The sequence below is a fragment of the Saccopteryx bilineata genome, chromosome 1 (genome assembly GCF_036850765.1).
Source record: "Saccopteryx bilineata isolate mSacBil1 chromosome 1, mSacBil1_pri_phased_curated, whole genome shotgun sequence".
Classification (NCBI taxonomy): Eukaryota; Metazoa; Chordata; class Mammalia; order Chiroptera; family Emballonuridae; genus Saccopteryx; species Saccopteryx bilineata.
Genome location: NC_089490.1, coordinates 74,517,729 through 74,540,438, shown reverse-complemented (window position 1 = coordinate 74,540,438; position 22,710 = coordinate 74,517,729). Strand labels below are relative to the sequence as shown.

Genomic DNA, 22,710 nt, shown 5'->3' with positions numbered 1-22,710 from the left:
TAAATGAATTATTCCATTCAATTTTTGAAATAGATATTTGCTTATTAATATAGTCTGAATTTTTATCATAAAGATATAACCCTATCATCATCGCCCTTTTTATTAGTGCTCTTGTAGTATATTCTTAGCATACAATAGAGGCACAGGTTTCTGAAATTGTAATTCAAGCAAGAAAAGATAAAGATATATTATATATATACATAGAATATTTTAAATATTTCATATTACTGAATTCCAAATAAAATCTTTAAGGGTTCCATCATACAGCCTCACTTCATAGGCAAGAATCCGGTACCTGTCAAATTCAAAGCCAAAGTTATCTTATACCCCTCTGTGAGCTTCAGTTAGTTCCCACACCTCCCACTCTGACTTCTTGCCCGTACCACCACCGGTCTGCTTTTCCTCACTATAGGTTAGTTTGCATTTTCTAGAGTATTAGATAAATGAAATCCTAGAGGATGTGCTCTTTTTGTTGTTGTTGTTCTGGTTTCTTTCATTCAGCATAATTATTTTGAGATTCATCCATGTTATTTTGAGTATCAATAGTTTATTCTTCTTATTGCTGAATAGAATTCCACTCTATGGATAAAAAAAACAGTTGTTTTTATCCCTTCAGCGTGTTGATGACCTTGAGGTTTTTTCCAGTTTTTTACTTAAGTAAAGCTACTATCAAGTGCTGTGTAGAGATCTTTTTGTATACACATGCTTTCTTTTGGGTAAATTCCTAGGAATAGAATGGCTGAATCACACAGTAGTTATGTATTTTATTTTTAAGAAAATGGGAAACTGTTCTCCAAAGAGATTGTAACTTTTACATTCCCACAAGCTGTGTGTGAAAGTTTTGGTTTTCACATGCTTGCCAATACTTAGTATGATAGTCATTTAAATTTTGGCCATTCTAGTTTTTTTTTTTCCTCATAACTAATGATAGTGCACACCTTTACATAAACTATCTGTTAAATCTTTGCCTTTTTTTTTTTTTTTAATGAGCTGTTTGTTTTCTCACCCTGAGTTTTGAGAGTTTATATATTCTGGATAACAAATACTGTATTATATGATCTGCAAATATTTTCAGTCTGTGTATTATATTTTCATTCTCTTGATGTCTTTTTAAGAATAGAAGTTTTTATTTTGGTCAATATCAATTTATCATTTTTTATGGCTCATGCTTTAAGTTATTCAATTAATGAAATCTTTTTTTAGCTCTACATATCAGAGATATTCTCCTGTGTTTTCTAGTTTTATATAAATACTTTTAAATTTTCCGTTGAGTGATTTTTTATATACTGTGCAAGGCAAGGATTGAAGTTTTAGGGATTGGTTGTGTGTGTGTGTGTGTGCACGCGCACGTGCATACCCAATTATTCCACTACCATTTCAGAAAGAAACTATTCTTTCTCTACTGCTTTCCTTTGAATCTTTGTCTAAAATTGTCCATATATGTATGGGTTTATTTCTGGATTCCTTATTCTATAATATGATACTGTTTGATTGCTCTAGATTTATATTAAGTCCTAACATTAAGAAGTGCTAGCTCTTTAACTTTGTTCTTCTTTTTCAGAGTTCTTTAAGCTATTCCAGGTTCTTTGCATTTCCATATAAATTTTATAGTTGTGACATTTTGACTTATAATAAGAAATATATATTTGCTCTTGAAATGTATATTTAGACTTCATCCCTGTTTCTAGCATAAAGCTCCTAAAATCCTTGTAATTTCCTAATTGATGAGAGCAGTAAAGGTGCATTTTGTTATGTAAATAGGTAGCACCTAAGAATGGAAACTCACCAACTGTGGTTAGAAAGTTGGAATTTTTAACCCCACCTCCCCATTGCACCCTCACTCTCCAATCTCTGGAGGAGGAGAGAAAGGCTGGAGATTAAGTTAATCACCAGTGACCGATATAATTAATCATGCATATGTAATTAAACCTTCCTAAAAACCCAAAAGGCTGGGGTTTGGAGCGTTTTCCAGTTGGTGAACACATGGAGATTTGGAGAAAGCACCCAGCACAGAGAGAACAGGGAGGCTCTGAGCCCATTTCCGATGCCTTGTCCTGTACATCTTTTCCATCTGCCTGTGTCGGGGTTACATCTTTTCATAACAAACCAGTAATCTAGTAAGTAAAGTGTTTCTCTGAGTTCTGTGAGCCACTCAAAGGAATGGAGCCCAAGCCAGGGGTTGTTGGAACCTCCAATCTGTAGCCAGTCAGAAACAGGTGATAGATAACCTGGGCTTACAGTTGGCATCTGAAGTTGGGTGGAGGGTGGGGGGGAGTCAGTCTTGTAGAACTGAACCCTTAATCTGTGGGATCTGATGCTATCTCCAGGTTGATAGTGTCAGAATTGAGCTGAATTGTAAGACACCTAGCTATGTCTGAGACTTGAATGTTGGTATGGGGACCACATACACACACACACACACACACACACACTAGAAATTAGTGATTGGAACCCTTTAAAAATCAACTTGTTGGACCTGAAGATGACAGCGGAGTAGGCAGACACACAGACTCCCAGCTCACACCACCGAACTGGATTATAAACTAATTTATGAACAATCAGCGTGAAAAACCAAATCTGGACTACAAGAACAGCTTTCAAAAATCAAGGAGCAAAGAAGAAACCACAACAAACCTGGTAGGGAGTGCCTGAATCTCCCCTGCTTACAGAAATGGGGGGGCAGTGAGGCTGGGCTCTCAATTCCAAGGATAAAGAGCAGTAAATATTGCTCACAGCCACTTACCTGGTGACCTGGGAACAAGGAGTGTTGAAAGGGCCTGCTTGTCTTCCAAAAAGAAAGGAGAAAGAGAGACGGATGGTGAGGGGGAGAGGAATATAGATGATGACATAAAAAGCTGACTCATTCAGTGCTGGAGGTGGCCATAACTGGGGGAGGGGCTGATCCTTCCACAAAGCAAAATACAAAGGTACTTCCAGGTCACAAAGATACAGACATCTCTCCAGCTCCAATTAGCGCAACAAGACACAGCTGAAAACAAGAAGTGGGGAGGAGGGGCAGTAACTCAAGTCTCCTTGGAGATCTGAGATACACCTCCCCTACTGAAGCTGAGAAAGCAACCCGCCCCCAGAGAGATTAACTGGCAGAAGAGAATTTCAAAGCCTCAGGTCACACCCACCGCATTCCTGGATACAGTTTCAAATAAGCCCCCTGCTGAGATCAGCAAACAAGACAATCACCTGTTAAGAAAACAAACAAATCAAGACTTCAAAGCTGCCCAAATCCTAAAGTGGATTACAAATAATAGCTGAAGCCAACCCAGGAAGACTTAGAAACAACACAAGTAAAAACTAGAGACAGACAACACCAAGCCTAGACTCAACCAGCTCTACAAAGAAAACACCCAGATACCCAGGCACAATGAGAAGACAAAGAAGTGCAATCCAAATGAAACCACAAGAGACACTTTCGAGAGATGAACTGAGTGATATGGAAATAATCAAACTTCCGGATGTGGAGTTTAAAATAATGGCCCCTGGCTGGTTGGCTAAGTGGTAGAGTGTCGGCCTGGCGTGTAGAAATCCCGGGTTCGATTTCTGGCCAGGGCACACAGGAAAAGCGCCCATCTGCTTCTCCACCCCTCCCCTTCTTCTTCCTCTCTGTCTCTCTCTTCCCCTCCCACAGCCAAGGCTCCATTGGAGCAAAGATGGCCCGGGCGCTGGGGATGGCTCCTCGGCCTCTGCCCCAGGCGCTAGAGTGGCTCTGGTCGCAACAGAGCGACGCCTCAGAGGTGCAGAGCATCGCCCCCTGGTGGGCAGAGCATCAACCCCTGGTGGGCGCATGCGGGAGTCTGTCTGACTGTCTCTCCCTGTTTCCAGCTTCAGAAAAATACAAAAAAAATAAATAAATAAATAAAATAATGATTGTAAGGATGCTTAGGGATCTTAGAACAAAATGGATGGTCATCATAAACACCTAAATAAAGAAATAGCAAGTATAAAAAAGGATGTTGAAATATTAAAAAAGAATCAGTCGGAGATAACAAATACAATATCAGAAATGAAGACCACAATGGAAGGAATTAAAAACAGGATGGATACAGCTGAGGATCGAATCAGTGAGTTGGAGGACAACTGGAATGAAGGCATGAAAACAGAAGAAAAGAGAAAAGAGACTCAAAAAGTCAGAGGAAACTCTTAGAGAGCTCTGTGACAACATGAAGAAAAATAACATCTGCATCATAGGGGTTCCTGAAGAAGAAGAAAAAGAACAAGGGATAGAGACTTTGTTCAATCATATCATAGCTGAAAACTTCCCTAAATTAATGCAAGAGAAACTCTCACAAGTCCAAGAAGCACAGAGGACTCCATTAAAGAGAAACCCAAAGAAACCTACACCAAGACACATTATAATTAAAATACCAAAGCTAAGCGATAAAGACAAAATATTAAAAGCTGCAAGAGAAAAAAAGTCATCACCTACAAAGAAGCCCCCATAAGGATGACATCGACTTCTCAACAGAAACACTTGAGGCCAGAAGGGAATGGCAAGAAATATTCAAAGTAATGCAGAACAAGAACCTACAACCAAGACTACTTTATCCAGCAAGGCTATCATTTAAAATTGAAGGAGAAATAAAAAGTTTCCCAGACAAAAAAAAAACTCAAGGAATTCATTACAACCAAACCAATGCTGCAGGAAATGTTAAGGGGCATGGTGTAAACAGACCAAAGTGGGAAAAGAATATAGCAAAAGAGAAATACAGCTTTAAAGAATAAAATGGCAATAAACAATTATGTGTCAATAATAACCCTAAATGTAAATGGATTAAATGATCCAATCAAAAGACATAGGGTAGCTGCATGGATAAGAAAACAGGACCCATACATATGCTGTCTACAAAAGACACACCTTAAAACAAAAGATGCACATAGGTTGAAGGTAAAAGGATGGAAAAAAACATTTCATGCAAATGGAAATGAAAAAAAAAGCTGGAGTAGCAATACTTATATCAGACAAAATGGACTTTAAAACAAAGAACATAGTAAGAGATAAAGAAGGCCACTACATAATGATAAAGGGAGCAATCCAACAGGAAGATATAACTATTATAAATATCTACGCACCTAATATAGGAGCACCTAAATATATAAAGCAGACTTTGATGGATATAAAGAGCGAGATCAACAGCAACACTATAATAGTAGGGGATTTTAATACCCCACTAACATCACTAGATAGATCCTCAAGAAAGAAAATTAACAAAGAAACAGCAGACTTAAAGGACACACTAGATCAACTCGATTTAATAGATATCTACAGAACCTTTCACCCTAAAGCAGCAGAATATACATTCTTTTCAAGTGCTCATAGTACAATCTCTAGAATACACCACATGTTAGGGCACAAAAGTGGTCTCAACAAATTTAAGAATATTGAAATCATATCAAACACTTTCTCTGATCACAATGGCATGAAACTAGTAATCAACCACAACAGAAAAGCTCAAAAATTCTCAAACACATAGAAACTAAATAGCAGGCTGCTAAATAACGAATGGATTAAGAATGAGATCAAAGAAGAAATAAAAAAATTCCTAGAAACGAATGATAACGAGCATACAACAACTCAAAATTTATGGGACACAGCTAAAGCAGTACTGAGAGGGAAGTTCATAGCACTACAGGCACACTTTCAGAAGCTAGAAAAAGCTCAAATAAACAACTTAACCCTGCATCTTAAAGAACTAGAAAAAGAACAGCAAGTAAAGCCTAAATGTAGTAGAAAGAAGGAAATTATAAAGATCAGAGCAGAAATAAATGACATAGAGACTAAAGAAACAATACAGAGGATCAATGAAACTAGGACCTGGTTTTTTGAAAAGGTAAACAAGATTGATGAACCTTTAACTAGACTCACCAAGAAAAAGAGAGAGAGAACTCAAATAAATAAAATTAGAAATGAGAGGGGAGAAATAACAACTGACACAACAGAAATACAAAATATTGTAAGAAAATACTATGAAGAACTGTATGCCAAAAAACTAGACAACTAGATGAAATGGACAAATTCCTTGAAACATACAATCTTCCAAAAATCAGTCTGGAAGAATCAGAAAACCTAAACAGACCAATTACACCAAATGAGATCAAAACAGTTATCAAAAAACTCCCAACAAAGAAAAGTCCTGGCCCTGGCCAGTTGGCTCAGCGGTAGAGCGTCGGCCTGGCGTGCGGGGGACCCGGGTTCGATTCCCGGCCAGGGCACATAGGAGAAGCGCCCATTTGCTTCTCCGCCCTCCCTCCTTCCTCTCTGTCTCTCTCTTCCCCTCCCTCAGCCAAGGCTCCATTGGAGCAAGGATGGCCCGGGCGCTGGGGATGGCTCCTTGGCCTCTGCCCCAGGCGCTAGAGTGGCTCTGGTCGCGGCAGAGCGACGCCCCGGAGGGGCAGAGCATCACCCCCTGGTCGGCAGAGCTTCGCCCCTGGTGGGCATGCTGGGTGGATCCCGGTCGGGTGCATGCGGGAGTCTGTCTGACTGTCTCTCCCCGTTTCCAGCTTCAGAAAAATACAAAAAAAAAAAAAAAAAAGAAAAGTCCTGGGCCAGATGGCTTCACAAGTGAATCCTACCAACTATTCAAAGAAGAACTAACTCCTATCCTTCTCAAGCTATTTCAAAAAATTGAAGAGGAAGGAAGACTTCCAAGCTCCTTTTATGAGGCGAGCATAATTCTGATTCCAAAATCAGGCAAAGACAACACAAAGAAAGAAAATTATAGGCCAATATCCCTGATGAATATAGATGCTAAAATCCTCAACAAAATATTATCAAACCAGATCCAACAATATATGGAAAATATCATACACCATGATCAAGTGGGATTTATTCTGGGGAGGCAAGGCTGGTACAATATTTGCAAATTTATCAATTTTATTCATCACATAAATGAAAGGAAGGAGAAAAACCACATGATAATTTCAATAGATGCAGAAAAAACATTTGATAAAATCCAGCACCCATTCATGATCAAAACTCTCAGCAAAGTGGGAATACAGGGAACATACCTCAACATGATAACAGCCATCTATGTGAAACCGACAGCCAACATCATACTCAATGGGCAAAAATTAAAAGCAATACCCTTAAGATCAGGAACAAGGCAGGGGTGCCCCCTTTCACCGCTCTTATTCAACATCTTCCTGGAAGTCCTAGCCACAGCAATCAGGCAAGAAGAAGAAATATAAGGCATTCAAGTTGGAAAAGAAGAAGTAAAGCTATCCTTATTTGCAGATGATATGATATTGTATATAGAAAATTCTAAAGTCTCACTCAGTCAAAAAACTACTGGACCTGATAAATGAATTCAGCAAGGTGGCAGGATATAAAATGAATACTCAGAAATCAGAGGCATTTTTATACACCAACAATGAACAATCAGAAAGAGAAATTAAGGAAACAATCCCCTTCACTATTGCAACCAAAAAAAATAAAATACCTAGGAGTACATTTAACCAAGGAGACTAAAGACTTGTACTCAGAAAATTATAAAACATTGATAAAAGAAATCAAGGAAGATACAAACAAGTGGAAGCATATACCATGCTCATGGTTAGGAAGAATAAACATCATTAAAATGTCTATATTACCCAAAGTAATAAATTCAATGCAATACCAATTAAAATACCAATGACATACTTCAAAGATATAGAACACATATTCCAAAAATTTATATGGAACCAAAAGAGAACACGAATAGCCTCAGCAATCTTAAAAAAGAAGAATAAAGGGAGAGGTATCACACTTCCTGATATCAAGCTATACTACAAGGCCATTGTACTCAAAACAGCCTGGTACTGGCATAAGAACAGGCACATAGATCAATGGAACAGAACGGAGAACCCAGAAATAAACCCACAACTTTATGGACAACTGATATTAGACAAAGGAGGTAAGGCAATACAATGGAGTAAAGACAGCCTCTTCAACAAATGCTGTTGGGAAAATTGGACAACCTGCAAAAAAATGAAACTAGACCACCAACTTACACCATTCACAAAAATAAACTCAAAATGGATAAAAGACTTAAATGTAAGGTGTGAAACCATAAGCGTCTTAGAAGAAAACATAGGCAGTAAGCTCTCCGACATCTCTCTCAGTGATATATTTGCTGATTTATCTCCACGGGCAAGTGAAATTCAAGACAGGATAAACAAATGGGACTATATCAAATTAAAAAGCTTTTGCACGGCCAAAGACAATAAGAACAGAATAAAAAGACAAACTGCACAATGGGAGAACATATTTGACAGTATGTCTGATAAGGGCTTAATAACCAAAATTTATAAAGAACTTGTAAATCTCAACACCAGAAAGACAAGCAATCCAATCAAAAAATGGGAAAAAGAAATGAATAGACACTTCTCCAAAGAGGATATACAGATGGCCAATAGGCATATGAAAAAATGCTCAACATCATTAATCATTAGAGAAATGCAAATTAAAACCACAATGAGATATCACTTCACACGGTTAGAATGGCGCTCATCAACAAAACAACACAGAATAAGTCCTGGCGAGGATGTGGAGAAAAGGGAACCCTCCTGCATTGCTGGTGGGAATGCAGACTGGTGCAGCCTCTGTGGAAAACAGTATGGAGATTCCTCAAAAAATTGAAAATCGAACTGCCTTTTGACCCAGCCATCCCACTTTTAGGAATATACCCCAACGACACCATAGAATGTTTCCAGAAGGAGAAATGCACCCCCATGTTTATAGCAGCATTGTTCACAATAGCAAAGATCTGGAAACAGCCCAAGTGTCCGTCAGAGGATGAGTGGAATAAAAAGCTTTGGTACAGGCCCTGGCCGGTTGGCTCAGCGGTAGAGCGTCGGCCTGGCGTGCGGGGGACCCGGGTTCGATTCCCGGCCAGGGCACATAGGAGAAGCGCCCATTTGCTTCTCCACCCCCCCCCTCCTTCCTCTCTGTCTCTCTCTTCCCCTCCCGCAGCCAAGGCTCCATTGGAGCAAAGATGGCCCAGGTGCTGGGGATGGCTCCTTGGTCTCTGCCCCAGGCGCTAGAGTGGCTCTGGTCTCGGCAGAGCGATGCCCCGGAGGGGCAGAGCATCGCCCCTGGTGGGCGTGCCGGGTGGATCCCGGTCGGGCGCGTGCGGAAGTCTGTCTGACTGTCTCTCCCTGTTTCCAGCTTCAGAAAAATAAAAAAAAAATAAAAAAAAAAAAAGCTTTGGTACATATATACTATGGAATACTACTCAGCCATAAGAAATGATGACATCGGATTATTTACAATAACATGGATGGCCCTTGATAACATTATACAGAGTGAAATAAGTAAATTAGAAAAAAACTAAGAACTATATGAACCAATGCATAAATGGGACATAAAAATGAGACTTAGAGACATGGACAAGAATGTGATGGTAACAGGACGTGGGGTGGAGGGGTGGGGAAGGGGTAAGGAAGGAGAGGGAGAAAGTAGGGGGAGGGTAGGGGCACAAAGAAAACCAGATAGAAGGTGACGGAGGACGATTTGACTTTGAGTGAGGGGTATGCAGCATAATCAAAGGTCAAAATAATCTGGAGATGTTTTCTCAGAACATATGTACCCTGATTTATCAATGTCACTGAATTAAAATTAATAAAAATAAGATTAAAAAAATAATAATAAAATAAAAATCAACTTGTCAGTCAACCAAGGATTAAGAACAAAAAAGAAAAAGTCTACTATAGTTGAGATGTATTAAGTATGTAGATCAATTTTAGAAGAATTAAGCTTTATGTCTCCATTTAGTTAGGTCTTCTTTCATTTTTCTTCATAGTGTTTTGTAATTTGTGGTGTATAGCTCTTTTACATATTTGTCAGATTTATTTCTAAGTACTTAATATCTTATATGTCATTATAATTTTTTTTAGTTCTGATTTTTGTTGCTAATATACAGAACTACAATTTATTTTTGTATATTAATCTTATATCCTGAAACTTTGCTAAGCTCACTTGTTCAAGCCGATTATTTTATAGAGTTCATTGGGTTTTCTATATTGATGATCATACCATCTATAAATGAAGTTGTACTTTTTCCCTTTCAATCTGGATGTTACTTTCCTTTCCTGCCTGATTGCACTGGCTGGAACCTCTGGCACAGTGTTGAATAGCAGTATAAACAACAAAAATTCCTGTCTTGTTCTTGATCTTAAGGGGAAAGCCTTCAGTCTATGACTGAAATGTGATGTTAGTTGTAGTTTCTCAATGAAGTCATATACTAGGTTGAAAAGTACCATTCTTTTCCTAGTTTACTGAAAGTTTTTTAGGTCATGAATGTTAGATTTTGTCAGTTTTTTTATGCATCAATTGAAATGATTGTATGGTTTTTCTTTTTTAAGTTAATAAAGTAAATTATATTAATTGATTTTCAAATATTAAACCAATCCTGTATTTACTCACTATACTCATGTAGTTTGACATTCCATTGTCAGGAACATACACATTTAGAATTGTTATGTCTTCTTAGGGAATTGACCCTTTGTGGTAGTCAACCTGGTCCCTACCGCCCACTAGTGGGCGTTCCAGCTTTCATGGTGGACGGTAGTGGAGCAACCAAAGTATAAATAAAAAGATAGATTTAACTACAGTAAGTTGTTTTATAAAGATTTATTCTGCCAAACTTAGCAAAAATCCAATGTAAAGTACTTGGTAAGTAATTATTATTATTATAAGCTTTAACTTGCTCTAACTCTGCTTTATAAATTTTATAAAGTAAAGTTACTTCTCTATTTTATAAATCACTATTACTGTGGAACCGGTGGGCTGTTAGAAAATTTTACTACTAACAGAGATACAAAAGTGGGCAGTAGGTGTAAAAACGTTGACTACCCCTGCCTGCCTTTATCATTATGTAATTAATTCCCTTCTTTATCCGTGGTCATTTTCCTTGCTTTGAAGTCTGCTCTGTCTGCCTGAAATTCTACTCTTCTTTTCTTTTCATTAGTGTTAGTATGGTATATTTTTCTCCATCCATTTACATTAATCTATACATGTCTTTATATTTAAACTAGATTCCTTATAGACAACATATATTGGGTCACATTTTTTGATTCACTCTGACACTGTCTTTTAATCAGTTTAAATACACCATTGACATTCAAAGTGATTATTGATAAACAATTGACCCTTGAACAATACTGGTTTGAACTGCATGGGTTACTTATATGTAGATTCTTTCAAGAAATATATAGTCAGCCCTCTCTTACCCTGGGTTTTGCATCTGCGGATTCAGTCTACTGTGGATCAAAACAGTATTTGGTGGGGGGGATTTTGGTTTTGGTTTTGGGAGGGTTGTTGAGAACAGGGTGATCTGGCATATTTCAAAGTGGTCTATTTCCTCTCCCCTTGCTAGAAATGCCCTGAAGGTAAATTTCACAATACTGTGGGAGCCCCCTGTGACTGGTCCCACTGGAGTTTTTAGTCCTCAGTGATGCCCACGCAGAGCCTCCCACAATTCATCAATGACAGTTCAGGTTTTCTCACCCTGGCACAGGTTCTTGTGAATCTCTGCTCTTTTTAGCAGTGACTCCCTGAATTTGTCTCTGTTTCCAGTTGTGGAGACAACTGTGTGTCCTGTGTCTTCCCCTTACATGGATCCAAAAAGGGTTGTTATCAGTCTGTTTAGCTTTTCACTTGTTGTTAGGACAGAGCAGAGTTTCCAAGCTCCTCACATACAGAACTAGAAACTCGCAATTTTAAACAATTTTATTTTAATCTAACATATTCCAGTCAATGTTGTTAATGATCCTGATCTTCACGCTTTTTACCCTCCCCAGTGCTATCCTCTGTCCCCTTGCCCCCAGCCCTGCCTTATTTCTTCCACCCATCTATAGATCTTAACTTGCATATTAGCTTTCCAGGTTGTTTTCCCTGACCCTTTAAAATAACTAAATCCCCAAACTGAATGTCCTTCAGCACTCTGTACTTACCGTGTCGTCTATGATGTGCTCAGTTACTGGTTCACTGCCATGGACCCAGTATCAAGCTTGGTATATGATACTTATTAGGATCTCTGTTATTTTTGTTGACTATATAAATAAGAAGAATGTTCATAAATTTTAGATATATTATACAGTACTCACTTTTCCTTACATATTAGTAATAGTATTAAACAAAACAAAACTCTGAGGGGCAAAGGTATGTATGCTTTTTCTAAACCATGTTTTAAATGCCAGTAGTTAAAGCTAAGAAGTTCATTAATAATTATACTTTTGATCTAGCATATTAATATATTTATGTATGGTTGGTTGGTTTGTTTTTTCAGGATGCAGAAGAATACACAGATTTACCAGTAAGGCACAATGAAGACCATATGAACAGTGAACTGGCAAAATGTCTTCCCTTTGAATCAAACCCTCACTCATTTGACAGCCCTCACACCAAGACACATCTCCTACTCCAAGCGCATCTCAGCCGTGCCATGCTGCCCTGCCCAGACTACGACACCGACACGAAAACAGTCTTGGACCAAGCTCTCAGAGTCTGTCAGGTATGAAAGTCATTTCTAGTACCTACATTTTCTCCCATCACTTTTTTGTTGTTCTTTTAGAATAAAACATAATTGCATGTAAACCTTTTTATTATAGCATTTTTAAAGAAAAACCTGGTGAATCAAATCAAGAATTTTCAAAGGAAAAGCAAATACAAATGCAATAAGATAATTTCAATCATTCATTTAATCAAAGTTTGTTGGCCCTGGCCAGTTGGCTCAGTGGTAAAGCATTGGCCTGGTATGTGGATATCCCAGGTTCAATCCCGGTCAGAGCACACAGGAGAAGCAACTATCTGCTTCTCCACTCTCCTTTTCTCTCTCTTTCTGTCTCTCTCTCTTCTCCTCCTAGAGCCATAGCTCGATTGGTTTGAGCAAGTTGGCCTCGGGCACTGAGGATGGCTCTGTGGCCTCTGCTCAGGTGCTAAAAAAATGGCTCCATTGCTGAGCAATAGAGTAGTGGCCCCAGATGGTCAGAGCATCACCTGATAGGGCACTTGTCGGATGGATCCCGGTCAGGATGCATGCAGGAGTCTGTCTTTCTGCCTCCCCTCTTCTCACTAAAAAAACAAACAAACAAAAAAAAAACAGTTTGTTAGAGGCAACTAAGTACTTATACTTTTCTAAGCACTGAGTATATAGATAGCAGTGAATGAGACAAAAGAGTATCTGCTGTGATGGACTTTTACTCCAGAAGAAGCAGACAGACAATTATAAATTATAAGTCAAGGGGTGGTAACTGCTTTTTAAAAGTGGTAGTAGTGTATAAAGTATAGTAAAGGAAATACAGAGAAAGATAGAAGATGCTAATTTGTACTATTTTTTAATATGATGTTCAGGGACTATCTTACTTATAAAGTGACATTTAAAAAACAATTAAAGGGCCCTGGCCAATTGGCTCAGTGATAATGCATCAGCCCAGCATGCAGATGTCCTGGGTTCAATCCTCAGTCAGGGCACATGTGAGAAGCAACCATCTGCTTCTCTTTTCTCCCTTTCCACTTCTCTCTCTCATTCCCTTTTCAAAGCCAGTGGCTCAATTTATTTGAGTGTTGGCCCCAGGCACTAAGGATAGCTCAGTTGATTTGAGCATCAGCCCCAGATGAGGATTGCTGGGTGGATCCCCATTGGGGCACATGCATGAGTCTGTATCTCCCCTCCTCTCATTTAAAAAAAAATTAAAGGAAGGGACTGAGCCCCAGAATTATCTGGGGAGTGTATTCCAAGCACAAAGAAAAGCTAGTACCAAGACTCTCCTGTAGGAACTTACTTGGTATGTTCAAGGAATATCAAGGAAGCCATTGTAAAAAAGGTGGAAAGGGGAGGTTAGAAATGAGATCAGAAATGGGGAGGAGTAGAGATTATAGAGAAAATGTGATCAGGTCATGTAGGGAGTTTGTAAACCACGGTACAGATTTGGGATTTTATTCTGGATGAGGTGGAAGCTGCTAGAGCAATGGTTCACTAGTGGTTATGTTGGATATATCCATACATATAGTTAAATAGTTGCCATACTAATTAAATTAGAAGTTCTCAAATACTTATTACTTCATCTAAAAATATAATAATAATCCTATTACATGTTAATATCATATAAATAACATACTTTTTTATTAAAAATAACTATTTTCCAAAACAATAAAAGTTAATGAAAAGTATAGCATTGTTTTATATTTTTTCAGGTATCTTCAATATCTAGCTTAACAGAAGTCAGGTAGATTTCATATTTCATTTTTTGCAATGTCTGTTGTAATATGTTTTAGTTGAAGTATATGAAGAAAATGCAGCCTCACAGGGAAATGTAGTTTAGAAAAGGAATACTATTGCCTGGCCTGCAGTAGCACAGTGGATACAGTGTTGACCAGGAATAGTGAGGTCGCCAGTTCAAAACCCCAGGCTTGCCTGGTCAAGGCACATACGAGAAGCAACAACTACGAGTTGATGTTTCCCGCTTCACCCCCACCAACTTTCTCTCTCTCTCTCTCTCTTTCTCTCTAAAATCAATAAATAAAATCTTTTAAAAAGGAAGGGGGTAGTATTTTTACAGCCTTTTCAGATAATTATAAAAATTCTTCTTTTATACTTTCTGAAACTTTGATGTGTGATATTTTTTAAAGGTTAGTTGCAGTATAGAACCTGAAACCATGTCAGTGATCTTTATAACTTGAATGTTCTAAGGCTAGGGAGGAAATAATGGTGGCTGGACCACATTGGTATGAGTGATATTGGTAAGAGTTGGTTGGAGAGAGAGAGAGAGAGAGAGATTTTTTTTTTTCTTTAAGAGATCTAACAGATTCTGCTGATAGATTGGATAGAATTTTTAGGGAAAGTGAGCAACCCAAGGATAATGCCAAAGTTTTTCTCCAGAGCCACTGGGAGGCTGGAGCTGCCATTTCCTGGGAGACTGTGGGAGGAGGAGGGGAGGAGACACAGAGCTAAGTGAGACTATAAGAGGTTTTGATTTTCTACATTATACAATTTTGGATATTTCTGTAATAAAAATAATTTTTTAAAATTTCAAAGGACCTATGGTGCTTTTTAGAGTAATGAGTCTGTGAAGAATTGTGTAAAGTTTTACATTATGGAATCATTTGCAAAATTAAAGACTTAAAAATAGCCTAAGTATCTTTCAGATTATAGAACACTGCAAAATCTTACAGTTCCATCTGTGAGTTCTCCATCTGTGTAGAATATCTGCGTCTGTATGTGAACCTGTGCTAGAGAGAAGGTCCTCAGTAGGATTCACCAAAAGATTGACAGTCGCCGTCTCTGTTGAGCAGGATTTGGGGTGACTCTTAATTTCTTCTTTGTGCTTCTCTAAATCATTTGGATGTTTTAAAATGAGTTTCTAACAATCTTAGTATCAGAATAAAACTTAATTTGTTTAAATGAAAAAGGATGGTTCGTAAAATAGGGTAAGCACAAATTCATCAGGAATTAGAAGGTTATAATAAACATACAAATTTTTGACACCTTTTTTTCTTTTTATTTAGAAAATTAATTTTAACATGGTGATATTGATCAATAAGAGTACATAGGTTTCAGGTCAACATTCCTATAGCATTTTAACTTAATTTTTTTTATATTCATTTTAGAGAGGGGAGAGAGAGAGAGAAAAAGGGGGGAAGAGGAGGAAGCATCAACTCCCATATGTGCCTTGACCAGACAAGTGTAGGGTTTCGAACTGACAACCAGGTTTCGAACTCAGCATTCCAGGACATTTTAACTGTTGATTATGTTGTATACCCATCACTCAAAGTGAAATCATTTTCCGTTACCTCATATTTGTCCCTCTTTATACCCTTCTCCCCATTTCTCCCCCATGTCCCCTTTCCCCTGATAACCAGGTCAGTTTTCTCTATGTCCATGAATGTATAAAATCATATTGTTATTAGCTCTTTTTGATTTACTTATTTCACTTAGTGTAATGTTCTCAAGGTCCATCCCTGTTGTCATAAATGGAAATATATCATCATTTCTTATGGCTGAGTAGTATTTCATTGTATATATGTATCACATCTTCTTTCTCCAATTCTCTATCAAGGAGCAATTTGGTTGTTTCTATATCTTGGCCACTGTGAATAATGCTATGATGAAGATGAGGGTGCACATAACACCCTTTTCGTAACCAACACATGGTTTGCCTCTCTAGGAAGATTATTTGCCACTCTTTTTTTTTTTATTTTTGAACAGAGACAGAGAGAAGGACAGACAGACAGGAGGGGAGAGAGATGAGAAGCATCAGTTATTCATTGTGGCACCTTAGTTGTTCACTGATTGCTTTCTCATATGTGCCTTGATGGGTGGGGGTTAGGGGGTCTACGGCCAAGCAAGTTAAGCCTTGCTCAAGCCCGCCACCCTGGGCTTCAAGCCAGTGACCTTTGGGCTCAAGCTAGCAACCATGGGGTCACGTCTATGATTCCACACTCAAGCCAGCGACCTCGCGCTCAAGCTGGATAAGCCCACACTCAAGCCGGTGACCTTGGGGTTTTGAACCTGGGTCTTCTGCATCCCAGTCCAACACTCTACCCACTGCGCTACCACCTGGTCAGGCAATTTTGCCATTCTATTAGTCACACTTTATAAAGAGGTTAAAGTTCCTAACATTTTCTCTGTGGCCCTAGATACTCATTTGTGTTTCCTATAACTTTTTTTTTCCCTTAAACACTGATCTTAGTGAACCCAGGGGTCAGAAAGGATTGAAGAGAAGTTGCAGGAAGAATTAAATTATTATGTAGTTATACTTACATAGATGTACATGCATTTATCTTACATAAGAGATACTGGCCCTGGCTGGTTGGCTCAGTGGTAGAGCATCGGCCTGGTGTGCAGAAGTCCTGGGTTCGATTCTCGGCCAGGGCACACAGGAGAAGCGCCCATCTGCTTCTCCACCCCTCCCGCTCTCCTTCCTCTCTGTCTCTCTTCCCCTCCCACAGCCAAGGCTCCATTGGAGCAAAGTTGGCCCGGGCACTGAGGATGGCTCTTTGACCTCTGCCTCAGGCGCTAGAATGGCTCTGGTTGCAACAGAGCAACGCCCCAGATAGGCAGAGCATCGCCCCCTGGTGGGCGTGCCAGGTGAATCCCGGTCAGGCGCATGCGGGAGTCTGTCTGACTGCCTCCCTGTTTCCAACTTCAGAAAAATACACAAAAAAAAGAGAGATACTTTACTCACTAGTACTCTTTTCACCACTCAGTCAATAATAATTCAAAGGCTATATGGTATAATAAATAGAAATTATATGGATAAAATAATAGAAATTAGCAATTTCCAAAGGAGTTTATTTCTAAATTTTCTACAAGGAAAAAGGATTTAGTCAGGTGCTTTTAGCCTCTATTAGATATTTTATATAGTTTCTTGGGATGATATTTACATTTTTTGAATATTTTTTGATCCTTTTAAATAACATCTGAAGAGGAGTAGTTTACTCTTTAATTATAAAAGTTATATCTTTCAGCCTGACCAGGCAGTGGCACAGTGGATAGGGCTTCGAACTGGGATGCAGAGGACCTAGGTTTGAAACCCCGAGGTCACCAGCTTAAGTGCAGGCTCACCAGCTTGAGCACAGGGTCAGTCACTGACTTGAGCATGGGATTGACATGACGCCATGGTCGCTGGCTTGAGCCCAGAGGTTACTGGCTTAAAGCCCAAAGTTGCTGGCTGGAACCCAAGTGTGCTGGCTTTACCAGCAGGTCACTCGCTCTACTGTGGCCCCCCAGGCAAGGCACATACAAGAAAGCAATCAATGAACAACTAAGGTGCCTCAACAAAGAATTGATTCTCATCTCTCTCCCTTTCTGGCTGTCTGTCCCTCTTTCTGACTCTCTCTCTGTCTCAGTCAAAAAGAAAAAATAAGTATCTTTCATTATAAAAAATTTGGAAAAACAACATATTAAAATTAGTCATTCATAGTAATTACATATTCACCCCCATGAATATAAGCTTTTCATTTTGTTAATGAATTTATTTTGCAATAACCTTAGCTATATAAAAAATTTGTAAAGATCCCTGTCCGGATAGCTCGGTTGGTTAGAACATTGTCCCCAAAGGTGGATTAAGGTCAATTGAGGCCCCAGGCACAGAAAAAATATTGGGCCTCTTGTCATTAGAAAAAAGTGTAAAGTTGGGGTTTTGCGGGGCCTTTCAGAAGTCAGGGCCTAGGCTCACACACCCGGTGCATCCGCTATAAAATTCACCTCTGATGGTCCCAAAGCGCAGAAGTTGCCAGTTCAATCTCTGGTCAGGGCACAGACAGGAGCAGATCAATGTTCCTGTGTCTCTCATGCTCTCTCCCTTCCTGTCTCTTAAACCAATAAAATAAATGTTTTAAAAAGGTTTATAAATGGAACAAAATATCATAAGAAACCTCGAATAATCAAAGTAATCCAAAGGAAAAAAAATGAAACTGGTGGCATTGCAATACCTGACTTCAAACTAGACTACAGAGCCACGATAATCAAAACAACATGGTACTGGCAGAAGAATAGACAGACCAATAGAACAGAATAGAGAACCTAGAAATAAAGCCACATATATATGGTCAGTTCATCTTTGATAAAAGAGCCAAAAACACAATGAAGAAAAGAAAGCCTCTTCAATAAATGGTACTGGGAAAATTCAAAACCACATGCAAAATTTTTGTCTCCTTGCACAAAAATTAATTCAAAATGGATCAAAGACCTAAATATAAGATTCTGAAACATAAATTACATAGAAGAAAACATAGGTACTAAACTTATGGACCTTGGCAGTAGAGAACATTTTATGAATTTGACTCCAAAGGCAAGGGAATAAAGGCAAAGATAAATGAATGGGACGACATCAAAGAAGCTTCTGCAGAACAAAAGAAACTGTCAACAAAATAAATAGGCAGCCAACTAAATGAGAGAAGATATTTTCAAACAACAGCTCAGATAAGGGGCTAATATCCAAAATATATAAAGGACTCAGAGAACTCAGCAACAAACAAGCAAACAATCCAATAAAAAAAAATGGCAAGAGGGCCCTGGCCAGTTGGCTCAGCGGTAGAGCGTCGGCCTGGCGTGTGGGGGACCTGGGTTCGATTCCCGGCCAGGGCACATAGGAGAAGCGCCCATTTGCTTCTCCACCCCCCCCCTCCTTCCTCTCTGGCTCTCTCTTCCCCTCCCACAGCCAAGGCTCCATTGGAGCAAAGATGGCCCAGGCGCTGAGGATGGCTCCTTGGCCTCTGCCCCAGGCGCTAGAGTGGCTCTGGTCGTGGCAGAGCGACGCCCCGGAGGGGCAGAGCATCGCCCCCTGGTGGGCAGAGCGTCACCCCTGGTGGGCGTGCCGGGTGGATCCCGGTCGGGCGCATGCGGGAGTCTGTCTGACTGTCTCTCCCCATTTCCAGCTTCAGAAAAATACAAAAAAAAAAAAAAAAAAAAAAAAAAAAAACTACAATGAAAATATCACCTCACACCTGTTAGATTAGCTATTACCAACAAGACAGGTAATAAGTGCTGGAGAGGCTGTGGAGAAAAAGGAACCCTCATTCACTGTTGGTGGGAATGTAAAGTAGTACAGCCGTTATGGAAGAAAGTATGCTGGTTCCTCAAAAAATCAAGAGTAGAACTACCATATGACCCAGCATATGGGTCTACTGGGTATACATTCACAAAACTTGGAAAATGGGTATGTAAAGACACATGCACCCCCATGTTCATTGCAGCATTGTTCACAGTGGCCAAGACATGGAAACAGCCAAAATGCCTTTCAATATAGGATAGGATAAAGAAGATGTAGTACATCTATACAATAGAATACTAGTCAGCCATAAGAAATGATAACATAGTACTATTTATGACAACATGGATGGCCCTTGATAACATTATACTGAGTGAAATAAGTAAGTCAGAAAAAGCCAAGAACTATATAATTCCATATATAGGGGAGACACAAAATTGAGATTCATGGACATAGATGAAAGTGCAGTGGTTACCAGAAGGAGGGGAAGTGAGGAGAGGGAGGGGGTGAGGTAAAGGGTGAAGTAAAGGGGAAGGGCTTACAGAGAAACAAAATACAGAGTGACAGAAGATGATTTGACTTTGGGTGATGAGTATACAGCATAATTAGCTGTCTAAATGATGTGGAGATGTTTTCTTTAAATTTGTGTACTCTGATTGACCAATGAATGTCACCCTGTTAAATTTCATTGTCTAAATTAATTAATTTTAAAAAATTTACAAAGATAGTACAACAAAATTTCAGTGTAATCTTTACCCAACTTCTCCTAATGTTAACATCTAGCCACAGTACAGTGGTACCTTGAGATATGAGTTTAATTCATTCTGTAACCGAGCTTGTAAGTCAGTCAACTTGTATATCAAACAAATTTCTCCCATTTAAAATAACTGAAATAGATTTAATCTGTTCCAGCCCTGTGAGACATCCCCAAACCATCCTAAATTATGAAAAAAACATGTTTTTAATTAAGAAACACATATGTATACTTTACCAATGCATAACAAAATATATGAAATAAAAGAAAAAAGTGTTATTTAGTACTGTATTCTTATCTTGGAGACAGACGAGTGCAGCTAACGGAGGTGAATGGCGGAGGAGGAGGGGAGGGAGGAAGGGATGCAGGCACTAGAGACACATAAATTAAAACTGCACTTTCTTAACAGTAAATTTAAACTAAAACTGCATTTTCTTTACTTTAAACAAAACTAAAACTGCATTTTCTTTACTTAAAATCAAACCTCAAAAACAACTATAAAAAAATGCACTTTCTTAACTTTAAATTTAACCTAAGCTTAACATTACGAATTTTTTATTTAATCATCACCTGTTTTTGCCTTTTGGCTGCACTTTCGACACTTTCACTTGCAGGACTTTTGAATAAAAATCTATCCAAAGAGGTTTGCTTTTGCCTGCCTTTTAAAATGTTACGGAAATGTGACAAACAAGTGTCATTAAAAAGTGTTGAAGCACAACCAGTTGAAACTTTTTCTGGGTGTTTCTTTTCAGTGAAACTTGAAAGCTTCTCCCACATTGCCAGCGTGTCTAATTTCACTTGTAGAAATCACTTCCTCAGACTCTACCTCCTCCTCACTACTAATCTCTTGCAGAAACTCCTTATGTTGCATCATTGTAGCTCCTTCAACTCCTCAGTTGAGAGTTCCTCCTCATGTTCCCTGAAGAGCTCGTTTACATCACCCTCGTCTACCTCCAGACCCATCGACTTTCCGAGGGACACAGTCTCCTCTAACGCTTCTACCTCAGTCTTGGTCTCTGGTTCAAATCCTTTGAAGTCCCTGTCTGCAACAACATCAGGCCATAACTTTTTCTATGCTGAGTTCAAGGTTCTTCTTGTGACCTCTTGCCATGCCAAGTCAATAAAGCTTTTTAAAATTGGAAATGACCTGCTGATCCATAGGTTGCAAGATTGAAGTCGTGTTGGGTGGGAGGTAGAGGACTTTCACGAATTTGAACTCATCGAGAATGTCATCTTCAAGACCAGGTGGGTGGGTTGGAGCATTTTCAAAGATTAGTAATGCTTTCATTGGGAGTTTATTTTCTTGAAAATATTTCTTCACTGCAGGATCAAAGATGAGATTTACCCATTCAATAACTGCCGTGTAACCCATGCCCTAACATTGGCACACCACATAACCTGCAGTTTTTCTTTAAGAATCTTGTGAGTCTTAAAGGCTCGAGAATTTTTGGAATGATACACTAGCAGTGGCTTTACTTTACAGTCACCGCTAGCATTTGCACACAATGCAAGGGTCAGACGGTCCTTCATGGGTTTATGGCCTGGCAGCTTCTTTTCCTCTGTGGTGATGAAAGTCCTCCAGGGCATTTTTTTCCAAAACAATTCTGTTTTGTCACAGTTGAAGGCTTGTTGGGGGATGTAGCCTTCCTTTGCGATAAGCGCAGCAAAATGCGCGATGTACTCCTCAGCTGCCTTAACATCAGCACTTGCAGCTTCACCATGCCTCACCACCGAGTGGATGCCAGATCTCTTCTTGAAATTTTCAAACCAGCCATGACTTACCTTAGATGTATCTTCTGCTGCCTCTTTTGAGGTTGATGGTTCTTTCTTCTTCAAGTCACCATAAATAATATAAATACATGCCTTTTCACATATTACAGTGTCTGTCACTATCTCCTGCCAGCTCTTTCTCTTTCACCCACACCAGCAGAAGCTTCTCCATTTCTTCATGGATATTTGTCCTTAATTGGAACAGAATTGTAGTTCCTTTTGCTGGACTTGCACTTTTGATGGCATCCTTTTGTTTAAAGATGGTACAAATTGTAGATGTATTGCAGTCGTACAGCCTTGCCAGTTCAATCACTTATACACCATGCTCATGTTTTTCTATTATTTCTTGCTTTACTTCTATTGACATCATTCTCTTTTTCTTCTCACCACTGTCCTTTACACTCACTTTCTTCGGCCCCATGATAGTACACAAAAAAGTTAGTAAAAAATGCAAAAATGATGCAAGAATGAGTACAGCGCACAAGATTTGACTTGATTCTGCGGGTAACATGTGAGAAAGAATGAGATGCTGATGTTGTGCTGCTGATACTGGACCCGTGCGCTAATGCCAGGGGTCCCCAAACTACAGCCCGCGGGCCGCATGCGGCCCCCTGAGGCCATTTATTTGGCCCCCACCGCACTTCTGGAAGGGGCACCTTTTTCATTGGTGGTCAGTGAGAGGAGCATAGTTCCCATTGAAATAC

At 39.2% G+C, this 22,710-nt stretch overlaps 1 protein-coding gene across 1 annotated transcript in view; it reads left to right on the top strand.

Moving 5' to 3' along the window:
* Positions 1–22,710, top strand: part of ASCC3 (activating signal cointegrator 1 complex subunit 3) — a 353,954-nt gene that overhangs the window by 306,566 nt on the left and 24,678 nt on the right. Inside the window, exon 37 of the mRNA XM_066254466.1 lies at positions 12,279–12,503. Within this exon, the coding sequence (XP_066110563.1) occupies positions 12,279–12,503 (225 nt within the window). The remainder of the gene's footprint in view (positions 1–12,278; positions 12,504–22,710) is intronic.